Below are 18,823 nucleotides of genomic sequence, written 5' to 3' on the forward strand. Positions count from 1 at the left end.
CTTTGGGAGGCTGAGGCGGGCGGATCACAAGGTCAGGAGATCGAGACCTTCCTGGCTAACACGGTGAAACCTCGTCTCTACTAAAAATACAAAAAATTAGCCGGGTGTGGTGGCGGGCACCTGTGGTCCCAGCTACTCGGGAGGCTGAGGCAGGAGAATGGCGTGGGCCCGGGAGGCAGAGCTTGCAGTGAGCCAAGATCGCGCCACTGCACTCCAGCCTGGGCGACAGAGCGAGACTCCATCTCAAAAAAAAAAAAAAAAAAAAAGACCTCAGGGAACCTCCTCTGGACCAGTAGACACTATATTGGTTCCTGAAGCCCCAGAATGATCCAGACAAATAGGTCTATTATTTCCATTTTAAAGACAAGGAACTTGAGGCTTAAAGAGAAGTTAATGACTCATCCAAAGTCATGTAGCCAGTGAGTGGTGGACTGGGTGGGGGTGTGGGGGTTCCCAGGGCTCTCAGACCCACAGCCACTGAGCCACTTCATAAGTTCAAGAAGATAAAGAAGGCATTGTCACTTCCATTCTATTCATTCCTTTATGCACCCCCTTTTTATGCGCTCACCTACTATAGAGGTGAGTGAATAAAAGCACAAATTCCAGAGCCATCCTGCCTGGGTTCAGACCCCTACCCATCATGCAGAAGCCATAGGACTGAAGGCAAAAGACTTAGCCTCCCTGTGCCTCGAATTCCTTATCTCTCAAAGAGGAGACCAAAACTGCACCTCTCTCCAAGGGTTGTTATGAAGATTAAATGAGTTAATATACGTAAAGCACTTACAGCCTGGCACACCGTAAGTCTCAACTATGATTGTTTCTTTATTGCTATGACCCAGTATTACACAAGTCGTTATAATAAAACATTGGCAACAACCTAAATGTTCAACAATAGGAGAGTCACTAAGTCTAGCATGATTTCTCAATTTCAGTGGATACGATAGTAATTAAGACAGGGTGGTCTTGGTGCAAAGATCAACAAATAGACACAAGGAACACAAAGGAAAGTCCAGGACTAGCCCAACATGTATAGAAGTGCCAAATTTATAACAAGGGAGACCCAGCAGTACAGTGAGAAAAGGTGTTTTAAATAAATGGTGTTGGATAAATTGGACATTCACATGGGAATAAAAAGATTCTTGACCCCTTCCTCACACCATACACCTAATTCTGTTCCCATGACCTCTGACCAGAATATTGGCTATGTGTATGTTCACTCAGCCCTGTGCATTTGAAAAAGGTAACATTATGAGCAAATGTGTGAACTTGAAATCATAAAGCCACTTCAAATGTGTGCAGACTGACGAGGAAGCCACGGTGAATTTGAGTGGTGTTGGTGGCTCCATGTGAGTGAAATCTTTGGTTGTGATGGTTGTCCTTTTAGGAAAATGAAAGACATTCCTTTATTTTGAAGTTAACTTGCACATCTCATCCAATCCAAGATTATCGCGGAGAAGGAAGGTGAATTTTAGGCAACGAGTAGTCAATAAGAAAGTTCCGATTTCCTTTGGAGAAAAAGGAAAACATGTTTTGTTGTCCCCCAACAGTGAGATGGAAAAAAAATAACCAAGGGAAAAGTCACCCCACGCTTTCCTCGAGACCGTGGGCCCCCACCACTGTGGCGCCATGAGGAAGTCGAAGGTTGAGCGAGCAAAACATGTTTTCCTTCTGCAGGACATCTGTAGGAACTGTTGGAATCAATTATTGGAAAACACAAAAATAAAATAAACTCCAGCCCATGGTAAACATTATCCCTTCTTTCTGGGATCAGGAAAACAAAGGCCAGGATTGGGGTCAGCATGGAACAGTGGGCAAACACGAGCAGTAGGAGGCAGGGACCTGGGCTTCAGGTAGAGCAGGATGAATCTGGAACCTTCCTGAGCCTCATTTTACCCATCTGCAAATTCATGATCCTGAGTCCACCTCACAGAGTTGGGGGTGAACATGCCATTTCACTCACTCAATAAATGTGTATTTTGCTCCCAGTCTGTGCCAGGCTGTGAGCAGGGGCTGGACCAGCTCCATGGCTATGCAACCAGTGCAGCCACACTGGGCCCCACATTGAGGAGGGCCCTGTGCTTGGCTCAGACCCCCACATGCTGCAGTGACATCTAGAAATTCTTAATTTTTGAAGAAAAGGTATTGCATTTTCATTTTGCACTGGACCCCACCAATTATGTCTCTGATCATCCAAGTGAGGCAAGAGCCAGTGTTGCTTTTAATTCCTCATCAGGTGCATCTGACCCCACTGGGTTTCCCCTAATGCTTGGTGTAAAGAAGGTGCTGATAAATGCGGGTTAAAATGAAGGTACAAGGAGAAGCCAGGGGTATGGATATTGTTCTACCACCCACCCAGGTGTGCCTGGCCACAAGGGGACCCCTTCACACCCTTGTAAGTGCTGCACCTGCCACTGTTTCAGGGGAAATTATCTCGATTTTGGTTGGGAGGATCTTGAGTTAAAACCAGGTATGTGGTCACAAATGACCTGGGGTCAGACCTTTCTGCTGCTTGCCAGCTGTGTGTCTAAGCAAGTCTCTGAGCCTCAGTTTCCTCACCTATGAAGAGGGTGATACATGCTTATATACAAGACATATATATGTGCAGGGTGCTTATGGTCCTGGGAGCACCAATAGCCCAATCAGCTCGAGGAGGCCCTGAGCTCTTACCTATGCAGACAGGCAGGGAGTGTCTGGATCCTGAGGGAGGTGTTTATAGCCAGCGGCAAATTCTCCTTGGGCTTCCAATTTAAGAATTTGACTTGACCCTGGGATGCTGTGCCTGGACAGTGAGGGCTGACTGCTGCTGCCTGTTTATAGGTGAGATGTGAACAAATGGTATTTATAAAAGGTTAAACATTGGTTAACTAAACTATCAAGTCAGTGAGAAATGGCACGTGGATTAGATCTCCAAACACAATGTCCACCTGCTGAAGGACGTGAAATCCTAATTCACTGCCTACTATGTGCCAGGGACTTTGTAAACAATACTCAGTAAAAACAATCTAACATTGCCAACAGTTACCTGAGTGCCAGGCACTGGGCTAAGGGCTTCAGGGTCACCATCTTCTTTCATCTTCCTAGTGGGCATGTGCTGTAGGTGCCAGAAAAGCCTCATTTTAGATGAGGAGAGGGACACCCAGAAGCAACAGGGCCTTTCCAGGGGCTCAGGGCTGGTGAGCGGTGGGGCTGGGGCTCCATCCCAGCGTCAGAGTTCACACTGTAGGAAATAATCAGCCCGATTCAGTGTGCGGCTTCTGCTGGGGGTGGAAGGTGCTTTCCCCACACCCGCCCCCCTCATTAGGGACTCCCCTAAGCTGTAGAGGACCAGGCTTCAGCCTGGGACCCCCCTGCTGGAAGGCAGCTTGGAGGCTGCTTCTGCAGGGACTGTGTGTGTTGACAGCAGCCTCTTCTTGAAGGACAGAGTCCCAGCAGCCACAGGGCAATGGACCGGCGCCCAGAGCAGCCAAGTGTTTTAATGGTGTTCCCAGACTGGGCCTGATTCATTTCTCTAAGTGTCTGGGTTTTGGGTGGGGGGAGATGCACCCCCAGCAATTAATGATGTCGGTGACAGAGGTTCCCACTTGCCTCCCATGTCTGTACACACAAATGCACAATGCTCATTAAGCTAATTAATACGGTCTTTCCGGAGCCACTACCTCCCTCACCCTCTGCCAGAGGGCCGGCAGAGAGAACACAGTCTCCACTCTGGAGCTCAAATGGGGAAAATAAATCAGGAGTCGGCGCTGGTGGCTCATCAAAATGCCTCTCTTTAAACCATCACCCTTCCTGGTGCACTGGGGAAGGTGACATTGCTACCTCTGTTCTGCAAAGCCAGCACACAAGGGAAGGGTCAGCCCTGTGAGGACTGAGCTTCCTGTCCCCAGAATTTAAGGACAGGTGGCTGTCAGAGGTAGGAAGTTGGAGTCAATTGCTTGTCAGGGCCTTCCCGAGATGCCCCGACTCTCTAGAGCTGGGCACAACATGGCATGGACAGGCCCTAACCCTTAGACCCTACCACACACTGAGTGAATGATTAACGGCCGGGTTCTCCTCTGATAGCCTAGTTCGGACTTCAGGCTCTTTGGTGAGAAGGGAGTCCCTGTGTTCCCCCAACCCCAGGCTTTTAACAGGGCCTCCAGAGCCTTAACCCCCGTTTCTCCAAATGAAGAATCTCATTCCAGCTGCAGGGAATCTCACCTCACTGGGCCTGGGGGCAGGCATGGAAATGTGTATTATACCCAGCTCAGAAGATCCTTCAGATCAGGGAGTTTGGGCTCCCCTGCTTTAACCCAAAGGTGTGGACCTTGGCAGTGACCTTGTCAACTCCTCAGAAAGTCAAATCACCCTTTTTCATTCTCTGTGCATGAGGGCCCTTTCAGCTTGGTGGGAGGGTAAGCAGGAAGGCACAGGTTTACCCTGGGTTTACCCTCAACTCCTCTGGCATGAACCTTTACTTCTCTCAGTCTATCTCCTCATCTGAAAAATGGAGATAATAACACATCCCTTCCAATGCAATCAGCAACCAAAAAAGTTCCTGGCAATTGTACTTGCTCAATAAATGTTAGTTCTCTTATAGGGCGAACGTTTAACCTTTGCTCCCCGCACCCCCAACTAACTCTCTTGAGAGATAGTTCCTTGTTCTCTGTGCTGGAGATGGAGCAGCCGCCAGGCAAGACCCAGCCCTGCCCTCCCGGGATTGGCATTCTAATTGGGGAGACAGCACGCACATACACAGACAAATAAATGGGACAGTTTCACATAGGAATGAGTGCAGAGAAGGAAGAGAACTGGGTGATTGGATGGCAAGGGACTAGGGAGTGGTGTCAGAGGTGCCTCTGTGAGGGGGACATTTCAGACCTGAGAAATGAGAGGAGCCAGTCCAGCCATGTGAACATTTAGGAAGGAGTTTTCCAGGGGATGGAAATAGCAGGTGCAAAGTCCCTGGGGCTGGAGGACTCAGCAGAGTCAGGGATGGAGAGGAAGGCCAGTGTGGCTGAAGTGAGTGAAAAGGGGGAGGTGGTGGGAGATGGGGTGGGGAAAGGGGGCATGATGAGGCAGGTGGGGTGCTCGGCCTTAGGGGCTGCGGTGAGGAAGGAGGATGCTATTCCCAAAGCAACTGGTGAGCTGCTGTTGTGTGCAGCCACAATGCTGGGAGCTGTGCTCGTGGCATCCTTACAGCGACCATTGGGGGTGGGAGAGGGACAGCTGGTGGCCGGTTACGGAGAAGGCTGGGCTCCTGAGTGGTGGCCACATTTGGGTGCAGACCACAGAGTCTCCACCTTCCCCCACCCTCCACAACAACAAATGACTACCTCTCCCCATGACTCAGGTCTCTCCAGGGTTCTCAGGGCAAAGTCCCTTTCAGAGTCCCAAGTCCCTGTCACTCTGCACCGAATCCCACCAGTGCCCATGGCCAAAAGAAAACCTTTTACAATGTGAGTTAGAATCCATCCCTCCCCTGCTTCACCTCCTCTGTGGCTCCACATTTTTGTTCAGAGAATGAAACCCAAAGTCCTTGCACTGTGTGGCCCAGATGAGGGCCAGCCTCTCCACCCCTCTGAGTTCACTTCCATGTTGTCCTCCATCCAATGGGTATAACATCCAGATTTGCCTTTCCCTTGGAATGGTGGTGAGACTTGGGGGCTGTCCCTTGGGGGATGTGACCCCCAGTTGTCATCTGTACGCCCAGGAGAGGTTGGCGAAGAGGCTGTCAGCCAGGCTTGCCCTCAGAAGGGTTAATGTGGCCTCTTTGTCCCATGGTTGCCATAGGGACAGTTCCTGCCCTTCAGGAAGCAGGGAGAGCAGTTTCCTGTTTTGAAGAAGGCTTGAGGGCTGTTTTCCTCCAATCCGCCTGCCCAGAGAGGGGCAGGAAGCCTAAGGCCAGCCGCCCCTGCTGCTGGGTGTGTGGCGGAGCCGTGTCCACACCCAGTCAGCCAGGAGGGGCTGTTGTGGAAATGCAGCCTCGGGAAAAAGCCAAACAGGCCAGTGCAAGGAAAAAAAATGGCTGGCCGGAAGAGGGTGGCCGCTTCCTCCACAGACCTTGAATCCCACCCAGTGATAAAAATCCCACCCAGTGATAATAAAAACTCCAAGCTGGTCCTGCCCAGCCTCTGACTCCCCTCCCCCAGAGCTCAGTCCTTCCTTGGAGAGCCGAAGACTGCTGGACCAAGACCTTGAGGCCCCTGCCTACCCCTCTCGCCCAAATGCACTCCCACCCGGCACGCTGGATGCTCCGGCTTCATCAGATTTGGCCCCCATTTTCCATCCCCACCCCTGTCTGGAATGCCCTTGCCTCTGATGAGGGTGCAGATCAAAGCCCACCTCCTCCTGAAAGCCTTCGGGCATGCCTTTGAATCCCTGCAGCCCCTGAGGGTCAGGAACATTCATGAGTTCAGGTCTTATCTCCTCTTGTGGCACCCCGACTCCTGCCTTCCAGGTTTCCCACCTCCAGGCTTGCCCCTCTGACTCATCCACCACTCCAGCTACCACATAGCTTTCTACCACACAGGTCTGACCATGTCACCCCCTCCCCCAGACTATGGCTCCTCTTCACCTCCAGGGTAAAGTCCAGACTCTTTGGCCCACCATCAGTCAGAGAGCTTTCACATACATGTCCTGTGCTGTGACCACAAAAATTTCTCACCCTGCCTACCTGCCTTCCTCTTCCATCCCTCCAGGCGCTTGCTCAGGCCGTTTCCCTGTACCTAGTAGGGACACCCTACTGCTGCACCTGGAAAATGCGGCCTGACCTTTCAGGCCCACCCCAAATGTCACCTCCTTTCCTCTTAGGGGTAAGCTTAATTCGATCCCCAACTTTCAGCTCAGCTGCCCTGCATGACTGTTAGCTGATCCCAGGCCCTTCTCTCTGACCACACCATGAACTCTTTAAGGACAGGGAAGTGAAGAGAGAAGAGAACTAAAATTCACTGAATCCTCACTTCAACCCAAGAGAGGTTTCATTATGCCCATTTTACAGAGGAGAAAAGTGAGGTTGCAGCGAGTTGAAATGACTTGCCCAAGGCCACAGAACCAGTACCTGGTGTGGTTGAGAACCTGCTCATCTCTCAGCCTGGGTGAGCATGGTAAGGCCGGTGGGGGTCCGAGCCAAATTTATCGGATGTCCCCCAGCAACGTGTGTAGCATGGGAAGGGAAGGGCAGCCTTGCTAAGACATCATTTCCCTCCCCCCTCTACCCCCCCAGCCCCGCCCCCTGCACCCCCAGCAGGTGTCTGGCTTAGATTTGTCCTCCCTGGAGCCAGGAAGGCAACTCAATTACTTTTCAGGGGAAGATAAGCCCCAGAGGCTGATGGTGTCACAGCCGTGGCACTGCAGGGTGAGCAGTCTGACACTGCAGGGACCAAGAGGTCAGCAGCTGAAGAGGCTGCAGGGCCAGGGTAATTTCCTTCTGAATAGCATGCATTTTCTTCTAGGTGACAAAAGGTGGACCTCATGGAAAATGGGAAACACCGGGGGCCCCTGCCACGGGAGCGGGATGCAAAGGTGGCCGGCACGCATGGGAACCAAACCCTGAGGGTCACCCCTTTCTGTGTGGGGGCCGGAAGCAGAGCCCAGGCCACGTCCACAGGCTGCTGCTCTGCTCTCGCACTGCCCTCCACTACCCCCAACTCTGCTCATTACAGCATGCACAGGGTGCTCAATAAGTGCTCCTTCCTGATCTTCTCATGCTCTGATTGTGGGGCTTGTGTGCCCCAGTTCCTGGTGAGCTGACTTTGTGAACATTTATGGAGCACCAACTGTGTACTAGACATCATTTATTAAGCACCCCCTGTATCCCTCTCCCGTACTGAATGCTTTAGATGAATGACCTCATTTACTGAGGAGACACTATTATCATTTCCATTTGATTGGGGGTGGGGAGGAGTATGCTGAAGTAGGTAAGAAGGCCAGCCCCAGAACCAGAGTCCCATGCCCACCACTTACCAGTTGTGTATTCCTGGGCAAATAAGTACCTTTGCCTCTCTGCACTGTGGCAGTCTCATCTGTAACATGGGGGTAATAACAATGCCTACAGCATGGGTTTGTTAGGAGGATTAAATGAGGTAATAGATGCAAAACATATATCGAATGCACAAATATATCAGCATATAGCTCAGCAAATATCAGCTATTATGATTTGCAAATGAGGAAACAGGCTTAGTGACTCACCCAAGGTCACGCCCAGGTTAATGTGGCTCCTGACCACCACATCCCACTGCCTGTCTGGAGGCTTGGTGATGGGCACTTTCACATGAGCTCACAGAGCCTGGGGTGCTTTTTTGTTTCTGGAGAACGTGGCACATCCAGCTTTGGAGCTGGCTTAAAGGCTTCAGGCCTGTGGGAATAGGGAGCTGGATTTCAGTGACTTGGAGCTGGGGCTGCCATAACCCGAGCCGTGTTCAGGGAGGTAGTCAGCCCCAGATTGTCCAAGGATGATAAAAAGATGGGAAACATTTGCTGACTTGGAGAATGGTGCACTATGCATGTGCATGAGTAAGAAGTGTGTGGGATGGAACTTTGTGTGTGGGGAGGGTCCTGGGGTCTTAAAGGGTGCAGTGAGGGGTGACTTTGTTTTCGGAAGCCTCCGGAGAACCTGTCATCACCACCTCAGGAGTCTAAAGGCACCTGAGGGGTGGTACCATAATGCGAACACTGGTTGGGAGTCAGGAGATCTGTTTTCCCCACTAGTGCTCTCATTGGGCTGGTGGTGATTAGATGTTGGGTGGCCTTCCTCAGCTAGCCTGGGAGCTCTGGGAAGCACAGGGTGAGGCTGGGCTGTGAAGCTGGCCAGGCACCTGGCACAAAGTAGGCACTCCATTCATTTTTGCTGAATGAATGAATTGAAGAAAGGAAGGAATGCCCAGGATTCCGGTCAAGATTCTGCCATGGTGACCTTGAGCAAATGTGGTATAAAGCAACAGCATACGCCCTAGAGACAGACAGACCTGGGTCTGACTCCACCACTGCCTCTGGGTGTTGAAAAAGTGTCTCACCCCTCTGATCCCCAGCTTTCTCACCTGTAAAATGGGGACAATGATAAAAATCACTTTACATTGTCATGAGATATATGGAAAGGGTGGAGCACAGAGCTGATGCTCAGCAGGCATCCGCTATTAGCATTTGTTATCACTATCATTGCTATGAAAGCCTGCTGTTACTGCCACTGTCTCCTCACCCCGCTGATGCACTGGAAATCCAAGTTCCTTTGATCCTAAGTTCCCCAGGCTCTGAGGCAGATATCTGGCTGGTCCTTGGTTGTGGCGGAACCATGGTGATGGTCCCCTTGGCCCCCACTTCCAAAGCTCCCGCTAGGTTTTCACCGCGAGGTTGCTGGCAGCTGCTGGCCATTCTGATTGTCCAAAGTAGATAGAAAGAGATGGCAGGAGGGAAAGAGCAAAAATAAAGGGGGAGAAAGGGAAAGCCTGCTCAGATGTCAATCTCGCTGGCATCTGCCTTAGAGTTTCCTGTCCTCCACCTTCCAAGCTCCTCCAGAAAAGCGTGGAGAGGTTCTTGCCCACAAAAGGCAACGCCAAGAACTGCAAGCATTCACAGAGTAGTAAATGGGTGAATGGGATGAGAGTCCTGGCTGGACTGTAAGGGCAAGTCACTTCCTCTCTCTGGGCCTCAGTTTTTCCATCTGTAAAATGGGGATATAATAACTCCTTTATAAAATTCTTGGGACAAAAACATGTGTTAAAGGCTCAAGAAAGTAGTGATGATGGTCATCACCCCCCCACATCATGTCTTTTTGGGTATCTGCAGTCATTCCCCCTGAATTCAGTGAGTGGCTGTGGCTGAGTCCCATAAATACAACCACCAGTATTGGCAGTGGGTGTTTGTAAAGCCAACAGTGTCTCCCATCCATTTTCTCTTATTAGGAAAAGCAAACAAAGGAATAAGCATTTCAACTTCACAGCCCATCACTCCACACTATTGTGTGGCTTCAGCTACACAAGTTCAGACTTGTGTTTTTCCCAGCTGGCCTTGGTGCTATGATCTTTTAAAGTAGACACTGCTTAGCCTCAAAGCCCAAATTCAACAGTAGTGGAAATGGCTTAGCCAAACCTTGAGGTCTCTTCCTGTCCTCCCTTCTCCTTTGCACGGACTAACAGTGAAGAGTAACACTGGCAGTGAATTGAATTATCTGAGCCTCCCTCACCTGCTCCTGCCCTGGGGGTTCTAGGGTATTTTGCTTTTATTTCTAATCTCAGAAACAAGATCAATTTTTTAAAAAAATATATTTTCTTTTTGCATCAAATATTGAAGCGATTTATCCACTCACTCATTTGTATCCACATTTAAACACAGATATACCTGCCCACACCTTGTATACCACCAACTCTACCACCTCCCTCAACTCCACCACCTCCCTCAACTCCACCACCTCCATCAACTCAATCCACTCCCTCACCTGTCCCACCTCCATCACCTCAACTGTCTCAACCGCCTCCACCACCTGCATCACCTCCTTCAGCTCCACCTCCACCACCACCACCTCCTTCATCTCCTCCAGTTCCACCACATCCACATCATCTATCAATTCCACCACCTCCAACTCTTCCACTACCACGGGGTATATTATGTCCTCCAGCTACGCCATGATTTCCACAACTACGTCCATCACCCTCTCCACCTCCACCACCACCACCTCGACCTCCTCTCCACCACCACTGGTTTCTACTACCACCTCTTCCTTCTTCACCTCCGACACCACCTCCACCTTCTCTGTTTCTGCTACTACCACCTTCGCCACCTCTACCACCTCCACCATCACCTCCATATCCATTCCTGCCACACTTCCATGCATGGACCCATAAAATGTGTATCAAGAGCCTATCTAAGTAACACCAAATTCTGCCACAGATTTTCTATTCGAGTCACAACTATTTCTCCACAAAAGCCTGGAGGATTAAGGACTCTGGGGCAGCTCAGAGATGGAAAGGACTTTGAAAGGATCAAATTCAGTTCCTAATTTTACAGCTGGGGAAATCAGATCCACCTCCAACACCACCTCTGGACACTCCTCCAGCAGGCCAGGGCTTCTCCCATCTCGGCGAATTCTTTGCCCCAGCAATTCCCTCTACTGGGAAGGCCTCTTTTTTGGCTGAACCCTCCCCACTGGGGTCCTCCTCTGAGCTCCCACAGGCACCTGTGCGTTCCCATTCGAGCACGAGCCTTGGGGTAGCAGAACTATCTGCTTTTGTCTGTGTGGACAAGCAGACTAGGAACTCCTGGAGGGTGGAGGCTTGGTCTACATCGCCCTGCACCAGGCAGGTACCTGCGAGAGGCTGCGAGGTGTGTGCTGAGTGGAAAAGGAGAGGCTTCTCATTAACTGGGTCTCCCTTCCAATGTCACCTCCTCATGGAAGCCTTCCTTGATCACCCAGTCTCTACTCCGGTGGTTCTCAAACCTGGAGGGTTTGATAAAACACGAGGTTTCTGATTCAGTGAGGCTGGGGAGGGCCCCGAGAATGCGCGGCGCCCTCTGAGAGCCATCGCTCAGCCCCATTGCCCTGGTTTCCCTCCCTCGCTTTGAAATGGTGTCTCCACCGACTTCCTCCTGTCTAAGCTCCCTGAGGGCAAGAATTTGGGGCTGTCTTGTTCCATGCTCAGCGCAGAGGCTGGCGCGGCACTGAACGAATGCCCATAGTCAAAAATAAAGGGATAGATGGTCCGCTGGGCGAAGGAGCCAGGAACACCCTAGAAGCCCAACTCACTGAGTTCTCGTCCTTAGAACCCCAGCGCCTCCCACGGTGCCCATGGCCACGGCCCCTTTAAATGTGCGCAGGGACGCCCCGGCCCTCGCCTCCCTGGATCCCTGACCGAGCAGGAAAAAAAAAAAATCCTTCCTCTTCGGGAGCGGAGGAAATGTCTAGGAGGGGGCGGAGGCGCGGCTGCGGCGCAGGCAGAGGCTCAGGCGGAGGCGCGGCGGCCAGAGCGCAGCGCGCCCGGAGCCAGGAGCGGACGCGACGCCCCGCGCTGCCCCAGCCGCCGCCCCCGCGATCGCGCCCCCTCCTCCTCCCCCAGCTGCCCCCGCCCCGCACCCCCGCCCGGCGGCCCCGCCCCGGAGGCTCGCGCCCCGCGCCCCTACTGCCCTGCGCGCCGCGCGGAGTCCGAGGCGCGCCGGGGCCGCGCGGGCGCCAGGGGGTGCGGGCCCCGCGGGGCGGCCGCGGAGGGAGGCAGTGTGCGGAGTCGCACTGGGACCCGCGGACGGACTGACGCGCGGACGGCGGCCCTGGCCCCGCGCGCTGAAGATGAACAGAGCAGGTAGGAGGCCCGGCGACCTCCGGCGCCGAGGCACGAGCGCGAGGGACCTTGGCCGGGCGCTCCAAGTTGGAGCTGCCAGGGCGCCCGGGGCAAGCTGCCCGAAATACCCTGACCTTCCCGTGCCGCTCGGCCTGGGCCAAAGCGTGCGCGGCTCCGGGGTCCCCTCGCCGAGGAGGCTGAGAATCGGGGGCCCCCGTCCGAAGCGCCCTGCCTCGGGGACCTTCTCAGCCTTGGCGAGGCCGCGCCCTTGCCGTGCGCGCCAGTACCCCACTCCCACGGCGGTCTCCGGAGTGACTGTCCCTTCCGCAACGGAGAAAGACGCCCCTTTCGCAAAAGCGACTTGGTCGGGCCCCAAAACCTTTGCCCTCCATTCCCCACCGTCCCGGACAGGTCCTTGCTCATCTATCAGGGGCCATACCTGACCCACGGGACCCGTCCGGAGCTCTCCCCGACTCCGGGACCAGTTCTCAGTCCTTCAGTACTTGGCACACAGGAACGAGGATTCCTGCTCCCTTCGCTCCCCATAGACCCCGAGGCTTGGAGCTCACTCTCCAGATGAGCCTATAAAGCCTTAAATTAATCCCCCTATAGCGCACCCCTCCCTCGCAGCGCCCTGGCCGGGGACGTTCATCGTGCCTCTCCTGGGGGACCCAACTCCAAGGGGACACTCCTGGCCGCCGCGCTGAGCCTCTCCAGGTTCCCCCACCCCCAGTCCGTCGTGTTCCTGCTCTATGAATTTGACTCCCTCAGCTCATCCCTGCAGTTCAGAGATTCCGTGAAATCAAAATGTGTTTGAAATCGCAGGGATCCCTCCAGAGTAGTGCCATTTAACGGATTTAGAAAGTGAGACTCGGAGATGGGTGGTGCCTGAAACCCAGTCCTCGGGATTCCCAACTCCATCTACGGGGAGCGCAGAAAGTTCCCTTAAGATGAGAGTTTGCAAGGGAACAGACCCCGCTAACTTCATCTGCCTGCCAAGGAGCAATCACCACTCTATTTTCTTTTTCTCACAGAATTTAGTAGAAGGCAGCCCGCTCCCCGACCAACACCCTTGTCCAAAGCCATACTCCAAAACACACATCCCTAAAGAAACAGGAAGCCACCATTTTGGCTGTCTTGGAACCATATCCTGCTGGTGTGTGTGTGTGTGTGTGTGTGTGTGTGTGTGTAGGATTTTTTCTTTTAAAAATCTTTTTAATGAAAAAAAGTCATTGTTTTAGCAGTGAGGTGCAGGCTGCGCGTTCAGACAGTCTGAAAGTGTGGCAGTACCTCCCGTGTCCAGGCCCTGTTACTGCTGGGCATATAGGCACCTGGACAGTTAGTGAGTGTGGGTCACAGAATTGGGGAGCAGGATCGGGGATGCCACTTTTCGGGAATGGAAGAGGTGGCAACAGAGGCCCAGAGCCCAGCCAGCCACTGCTTGGAAAGGGGGTTGCCTCCTGCCTGTGCTGGCATGGCCTGAACAGAGCCAGGCTAGCTTCTTCCTACACTCCTAATAAAACTCGCATTGTAACAATGGTGAGAGCGACTCCAGTTTTCCCACGTTTTCCTGCATGAGGCTTGGGCAGACCCTCCCTTCTCTGAGAATCTGGGGGATGGAGTGAGTTGGAATAAACTTAGAAGCAGGTTTGGTCCCAGGAAATCTTAGTCGTTGTCACTCTTGGTTTCAGCCTTCCTGTAATTTGTCTTCAGTATAAACCTGGTTCCTTTTTCAATGTGATGGTAATGATACCAGCCTCACATTCAGACCATGCACCATGGTCTGAATTTCCTGATCACGTGGCTTGGTGGTTCACAGACTCCATAGGGCTGAATCTCAGAACCATCATATGCTTAGTTATGTGACCTTAAGCAGATTATTTAACCTCTCTACACCTCAGTTTCTTTATCTGAAAAACGGGGTTGTTAAGATTAAATAGACTAAAACATATAAGGTGCCTAGAAAAAAGTGTCTGTCGCATAGCAACCAGTAAATACCAGCTAATATTTATTGGGTATTTACTATGACTTGGTATTGCTTTTAGGTGTTTTACTTCTGTCAGTTTATTTAGTTTTCACAGTCACCTTATGAGGTGAGTACCATTGCCATCCCCATTTTATAGATGGTGAAATTGAGGTGCAGAGATTTTATGGTCACTGGCTTATTGAAGGGCTGAGACAAGATTGAAACACAGACTGTCCAGCCTGAGAGCCTGCTTTTTTATCCAGTGCCTAACACGTAGTAGGGGTGTAGGAAATATTTGCCAGTCGACTTTATTAGACATCATGTCTGTTATTTTCCTGAACTTCTCAACAGCCCTATGAAAAAACGGGGTATTTCGTCATTTTACCAAAAAGGAAACTGAGGCTCAGAGAGGCAAAATGATGTGCCCAAGATCACAGAGCCGATGTATAGCAGAGCTGGCATGGAAGCGCAGCCTTCCTGAGCCTCTTCCCACGCTGTCCTGTGCTGTCTTGCTGGTAGTGCCCTGTCGTGGATCACTGGACCAGCCTAATAGCAGCCTAATTAGAAATCATCAGGCTTGGCTTGGACATTCCAGCAGGCACCCAGGAATGAAAGTTACATTAAGATGTAATTGGAAGGTGAAATTGGAAGATAATTACTCTTGCAACATATGGTTATGAGACTTCCAGGGGGAGTATAGTGAACTGCAGCTGAAACAGACTTTGTAACTGAAGATGGGATGTCAGAGGATGTCTTAAGAAGAGCCAGGAGTTTAGAAGGCTGTGGTCGGCCAGAGCAAACCAGACTGACTGTTTGATCCAGTCCCTTCACTCTACAGATGGGGAAACTGAGGCCTGGAAAGGGGAAGGGACTTGCCCAAGATCACACCTCCAGTTAAGGCAGAGCCAGGTGTGAAGATCAGGGCTCCTGGCTCCCCACCCAGTGCTCCTCCCAATACCCCTGCTAATTGAACTTCTACATAGCCGACAAGGGAGAAGCAAGCACGAACATGTGAGTGACAGATATTTAATTAAAATAGAGAGAGAAAATATAAACTGGTACCAGGGGGCTGGCTGGGGATTATTTCTATCACTAGAAGCTGTTAAAAATCTCTTCCTCCTGTCAGTGTGATTCCCCCACCCCCTAGTTAACTCCTGGCATCTTGGCTCAAAGGGTGTTTGGAGTTTGAGTCATCCTCAGGCATAGCAAATTGCCAGGAGGCCCTGGGCATTAGTAACTCAGGGTGAGGAGGGACTGACCCCCAGGCTCCGTGATACAAGGAGAGGGAAGGTTCACACCATAGCCTTCTCCAGAGGAACTCAGGAGAGCCCAGAAGGTCCGTCAGCTACATCCATGCTGGGTTCTGGACAGCAAATCCAGAGGAGGAAACTGCGGCTCTGATTTAGCCTATAGTTTCGCCCTACCATACCCTAAAGCTCAGCATACCTTAAAGTTCCCTGGAATGCTGTATCCAGGTGGAGCCTGTTTTTTAATTGTGAATATCCTCCTGTCCTTCAACCTACACTCAGTGCTCTCGCTTTTCTGGGTCTTCTGTAGGCAGAATTGCGCTTAGACCCAGATAACATGATGCTGAGGTCAGGAGCTCTATCTGGCTCCCTTTTGTGAGGCGGGTGAGTAGGAGGGGGCAGAGCTGGATGCTCTCATATTCTTGATCTGTTTGCACCCTCATTTCTGCTGGCTGGGGCCCCCAGAGCTCCCTCCTTGGCCCTGCCCTCTTCTCTGTCCTCTGGTTATCTCATCAGGCTCCTGCCTTAACTTCCATCTCTATGATGGTGACCTCTAGTCAGACCTATCTTCAGAAGCCATAGCCTGCTTCACATCTCCAGCTGCTTGACATCTCCACCAGGGTGTATAATAGGTGACTGTGACTGGAGTTTGACCCGTGCAAACTGAAATTCTGGGTTTCCCTCCCCAGCACCTACAGTCTTTCCTGTTCCAGTTGGCAGAAACTTCACCTTCATAGTTGCTCAGACTCAAAACCTTGGTGTCGTTCTTGACTTTTCTCTTTCTTTTACACCCCACATTCATATGGTCAGCAGATCCCCTCAGCTCTCCCTTTCTGTTCAGAATCTGACCTCTTTTCACCTCAGCCTGGTCCAAGCCTCCATCATCTCTTGCTTGGATAATTGCAGGAGTCTCCTCACTGGTCTCCCTGCTTCCTTCCGCACCATTTCAGTTTATTTCAACATGTTAGGCAGAATGTGCATGTCCATCTGCCCAAAATCCTGCAGTGGCTTCCCACATCACTCTGGGTCAAAGCCCGAGTCCTGCCATGGTCTACAAGGCCCTGCATAATCTGCACCCTCCTATGATTCCTCTAGCCTCGTCTGCTTCTCCTGCTTGATCACTCGCTCCCCTCCGGCCATGCTGGCCTCTTCGCTGTTTCTTGGATGCCAAGTGAGTCCTAGCTTTCCTCACCACTTGCATGTCTTTGCTCACATGTCCTCTCAGTGAAGCCTATGCTGGTCACTCTATCTAAAATTGCAAAAAACAAAACAAAACAAAACAAAAACTCCTAATCATTTTCCATAGACTTTATCATCATCCAGCATATGATATGTACTGTACTTACCCTTTCTCTTGCATATCTCCCACCATCTCTTAATACAAGGTCCCTGAGTCTGGGGGCTTTGTTACAATTATTGATGCATCCAAAGAATCTAGATGAGGGCTTGGCACTTAGTTGGCGCTCAATCAATATGTATTTAGTGGAATTAGACTAAGAGAAATTGAATGGTAGCAAATTAAAGCTAGTTGTTCACTTTCTGGTCAGTTGGTAGTTCTGAGCCCTGGACCCAGCCTTACGTACTTTTTTTTTTTTTGAGACGGAGTCTTGCTCTGTTGCCCAGGCTGGAGTGCAGTGGCGCAATCTCGGCTCACTGCAAGCTCCGCCTCCCGGGTTCACGCCATTCTCCTGCCTCAGCCTCCCAAGCAGCTGGGACTACAGGCGCCCGCCACCATGCCCGGCTAATTTTTTGTATTTTTAGTAGAGGCAAGGTTTCACCGTGTTAACCAGGATGGTCTCGATCTCCTGACCTCGTGATCCGCCTGCCTCGGCCTCCCAAAGTGCTGGGATTATAGGCGTGAGCCACCGCGCCCGGCTTACATACATTTTTTAACTGCCCAGCTGTTTCTGGTCACCCTGGACTTAGTTTCCCTGCATTTTATCCTTCTCTGCCTCACTAGATGCTGGGACCCCTGAGTCTCCATCATAGAGGAAACACTCTGTGGCAAAAAGGGGATGGCAGAGGGTCAGGTGACAACACCAGAAAGCAGGAAACACAGGTTCTACCACAGCTCTGCTCTGGAGTTGCCAGGTAGCCCCACACCAGTCACTCACTCTCTCTGTGCCTCAGTTTCCTCATCCTTCATTGAGGGTCAGATGAAGCCTTTCTGGTTTTGGCTTGCCTTGATCTCAGAGGGGGTGTGGCTGAAGCACTCTGCGCCTGGGGCTGGGAGCACAGGACAGATGCTGAGTGTTTGCCATTCCCAGAGGCTCCTGTGGGGAAGGCATTTTCTTGCAGGATCATGCCTCAGACACCCACCGTAACCTTTGCCTAGGAGACAGTGCCTGAGGATCAATAGCTTGATTGGATGAAGGACTGGGTGGGAGGGGGTGATGTAGCCAAGGTGATGGTCATTTTTCATGGTCCACCTGTCCCTTTATCACGTCTCATGGCACCCATGTGAAATGCCCACCTGTTAAGGATGAGAAATGAGAGTCCCACCCCCAAAGAATAATTTTGCGCCAATGCCTGCCACCCAATGTTGACAGTGTGAAGTTCATATTACGTAGTGTATCGGTGTAGAGCAAGACTTCAACCAAGGGAAGATCTGGGGTAGGCAAAGATGGACTTTATCTGAACAACAGCTATTATTTATTGAGTATTTCTATGTGAAGGCCTGCTATTGAGCCTTTTTTATATATTATGTAGCCTTTAATTTTTAAAACAACCATTGAGGGTAGGTGCTTTGTGGCACCCATTTTACAGATGAAGAAACTGAGGCTGAGTTTCATAGCTGATAAGTAGCAAAGTCAGGATTTGACCCAGATCAGCCAGGCTCCAAAGGCTCCCTCTGTTACCCCACCCTGACAGGTAGCTGAAGCGTATCATTTTAAGCTCCAATTTTTTGTTTTTCACTAATTTGGATAGATATTTTTCTAAACTAGGATGCACTTGACTGTGTATGGAAACAAGGAGTTTGATAGTCACTATTTCTAGAAGATTCTGCGTCATTGTATGGATGTCGGTGGTTGGCCTGGGCATTGATGTGGATGAAATGGTGTGGATTATAGGTTTGATGCAGTGGCTATTTTAACCTTTAAATCCATTGGCACTGACACCAACTTTGGCTTCAGAAGTACTGAAATTGAGGTGCCAGTGGTACAGTCCCATGAAGAAGTCTAAACCAGTTAGAGCTGTGCTGCACAGTACGGTAGCCACCAGCCACATGTGGCTAGTGAGCATGTAAAATGTGGCTAGTCTGAATTGAGATGTGCTGCAAATGTGAAATGCATATTCGGTTTGGAACACTTAGTAATAAAAGAATGCCAAACATCTCATTAATACATTTTATATATTGATTACATATT

General features: G+C 51.1%; 1 protein-coding gene and 1 long non-coding RNA gene across 2 annotated transcripts in view; one reads left to right on the plus strand and one right to left on the minus strand.

Annotated features, from left to right (window-relative positions):
* Positions 1-805: 805 nt before the first annotated feature.
* Positions 806-12,811, minus strand: LOC105477760 (uncharacterized). The gene is made up of 3 exons (XR_984932.3): positions 12,755-12,811; positions 4,617-4,704; positions 806-4,476 (listed from the first exon to the last, which is right to left on the minus strand). It is a non-coding gene; the product is annotated as an uncharacterized lncRNA (long non-coding RNA).
* LOC105477759 (FYVE, RhoGEF and PH domain-containing protein 5) overlaps positions 12,134-18,823 on the plus strand; it is a 124,680-nt gene continuing 117,990 nt past the window's right edge. Inside the window, exon 1 of the mRNA XM_011734481.3 lies at positions 12,134-12,263. Coding sequence (XP_011732783.2) covers positions 12,251-12,263 — 13 coding nt within the window. The 5' untranslated portion in view covers positions 12,134-12,250. The remainder of the gene's footprint in view (positions 12,264-18,823) is intronic.

The sequence above is a fragment of the Macaca nemestrina genome, chromosome 2, assembly GCF_043159975.1.
Source record: "Macaca nemestrina isolate mMacNem1 chromosome 2, mMacNem.hap1, whole genome shotgun sequence".
Lineage (NCBI taxonomy): Eukaryota > Metazoa > Chordata > Mammalia > Primates > Cercopithecidae > Macaca > Macaca nemestrina.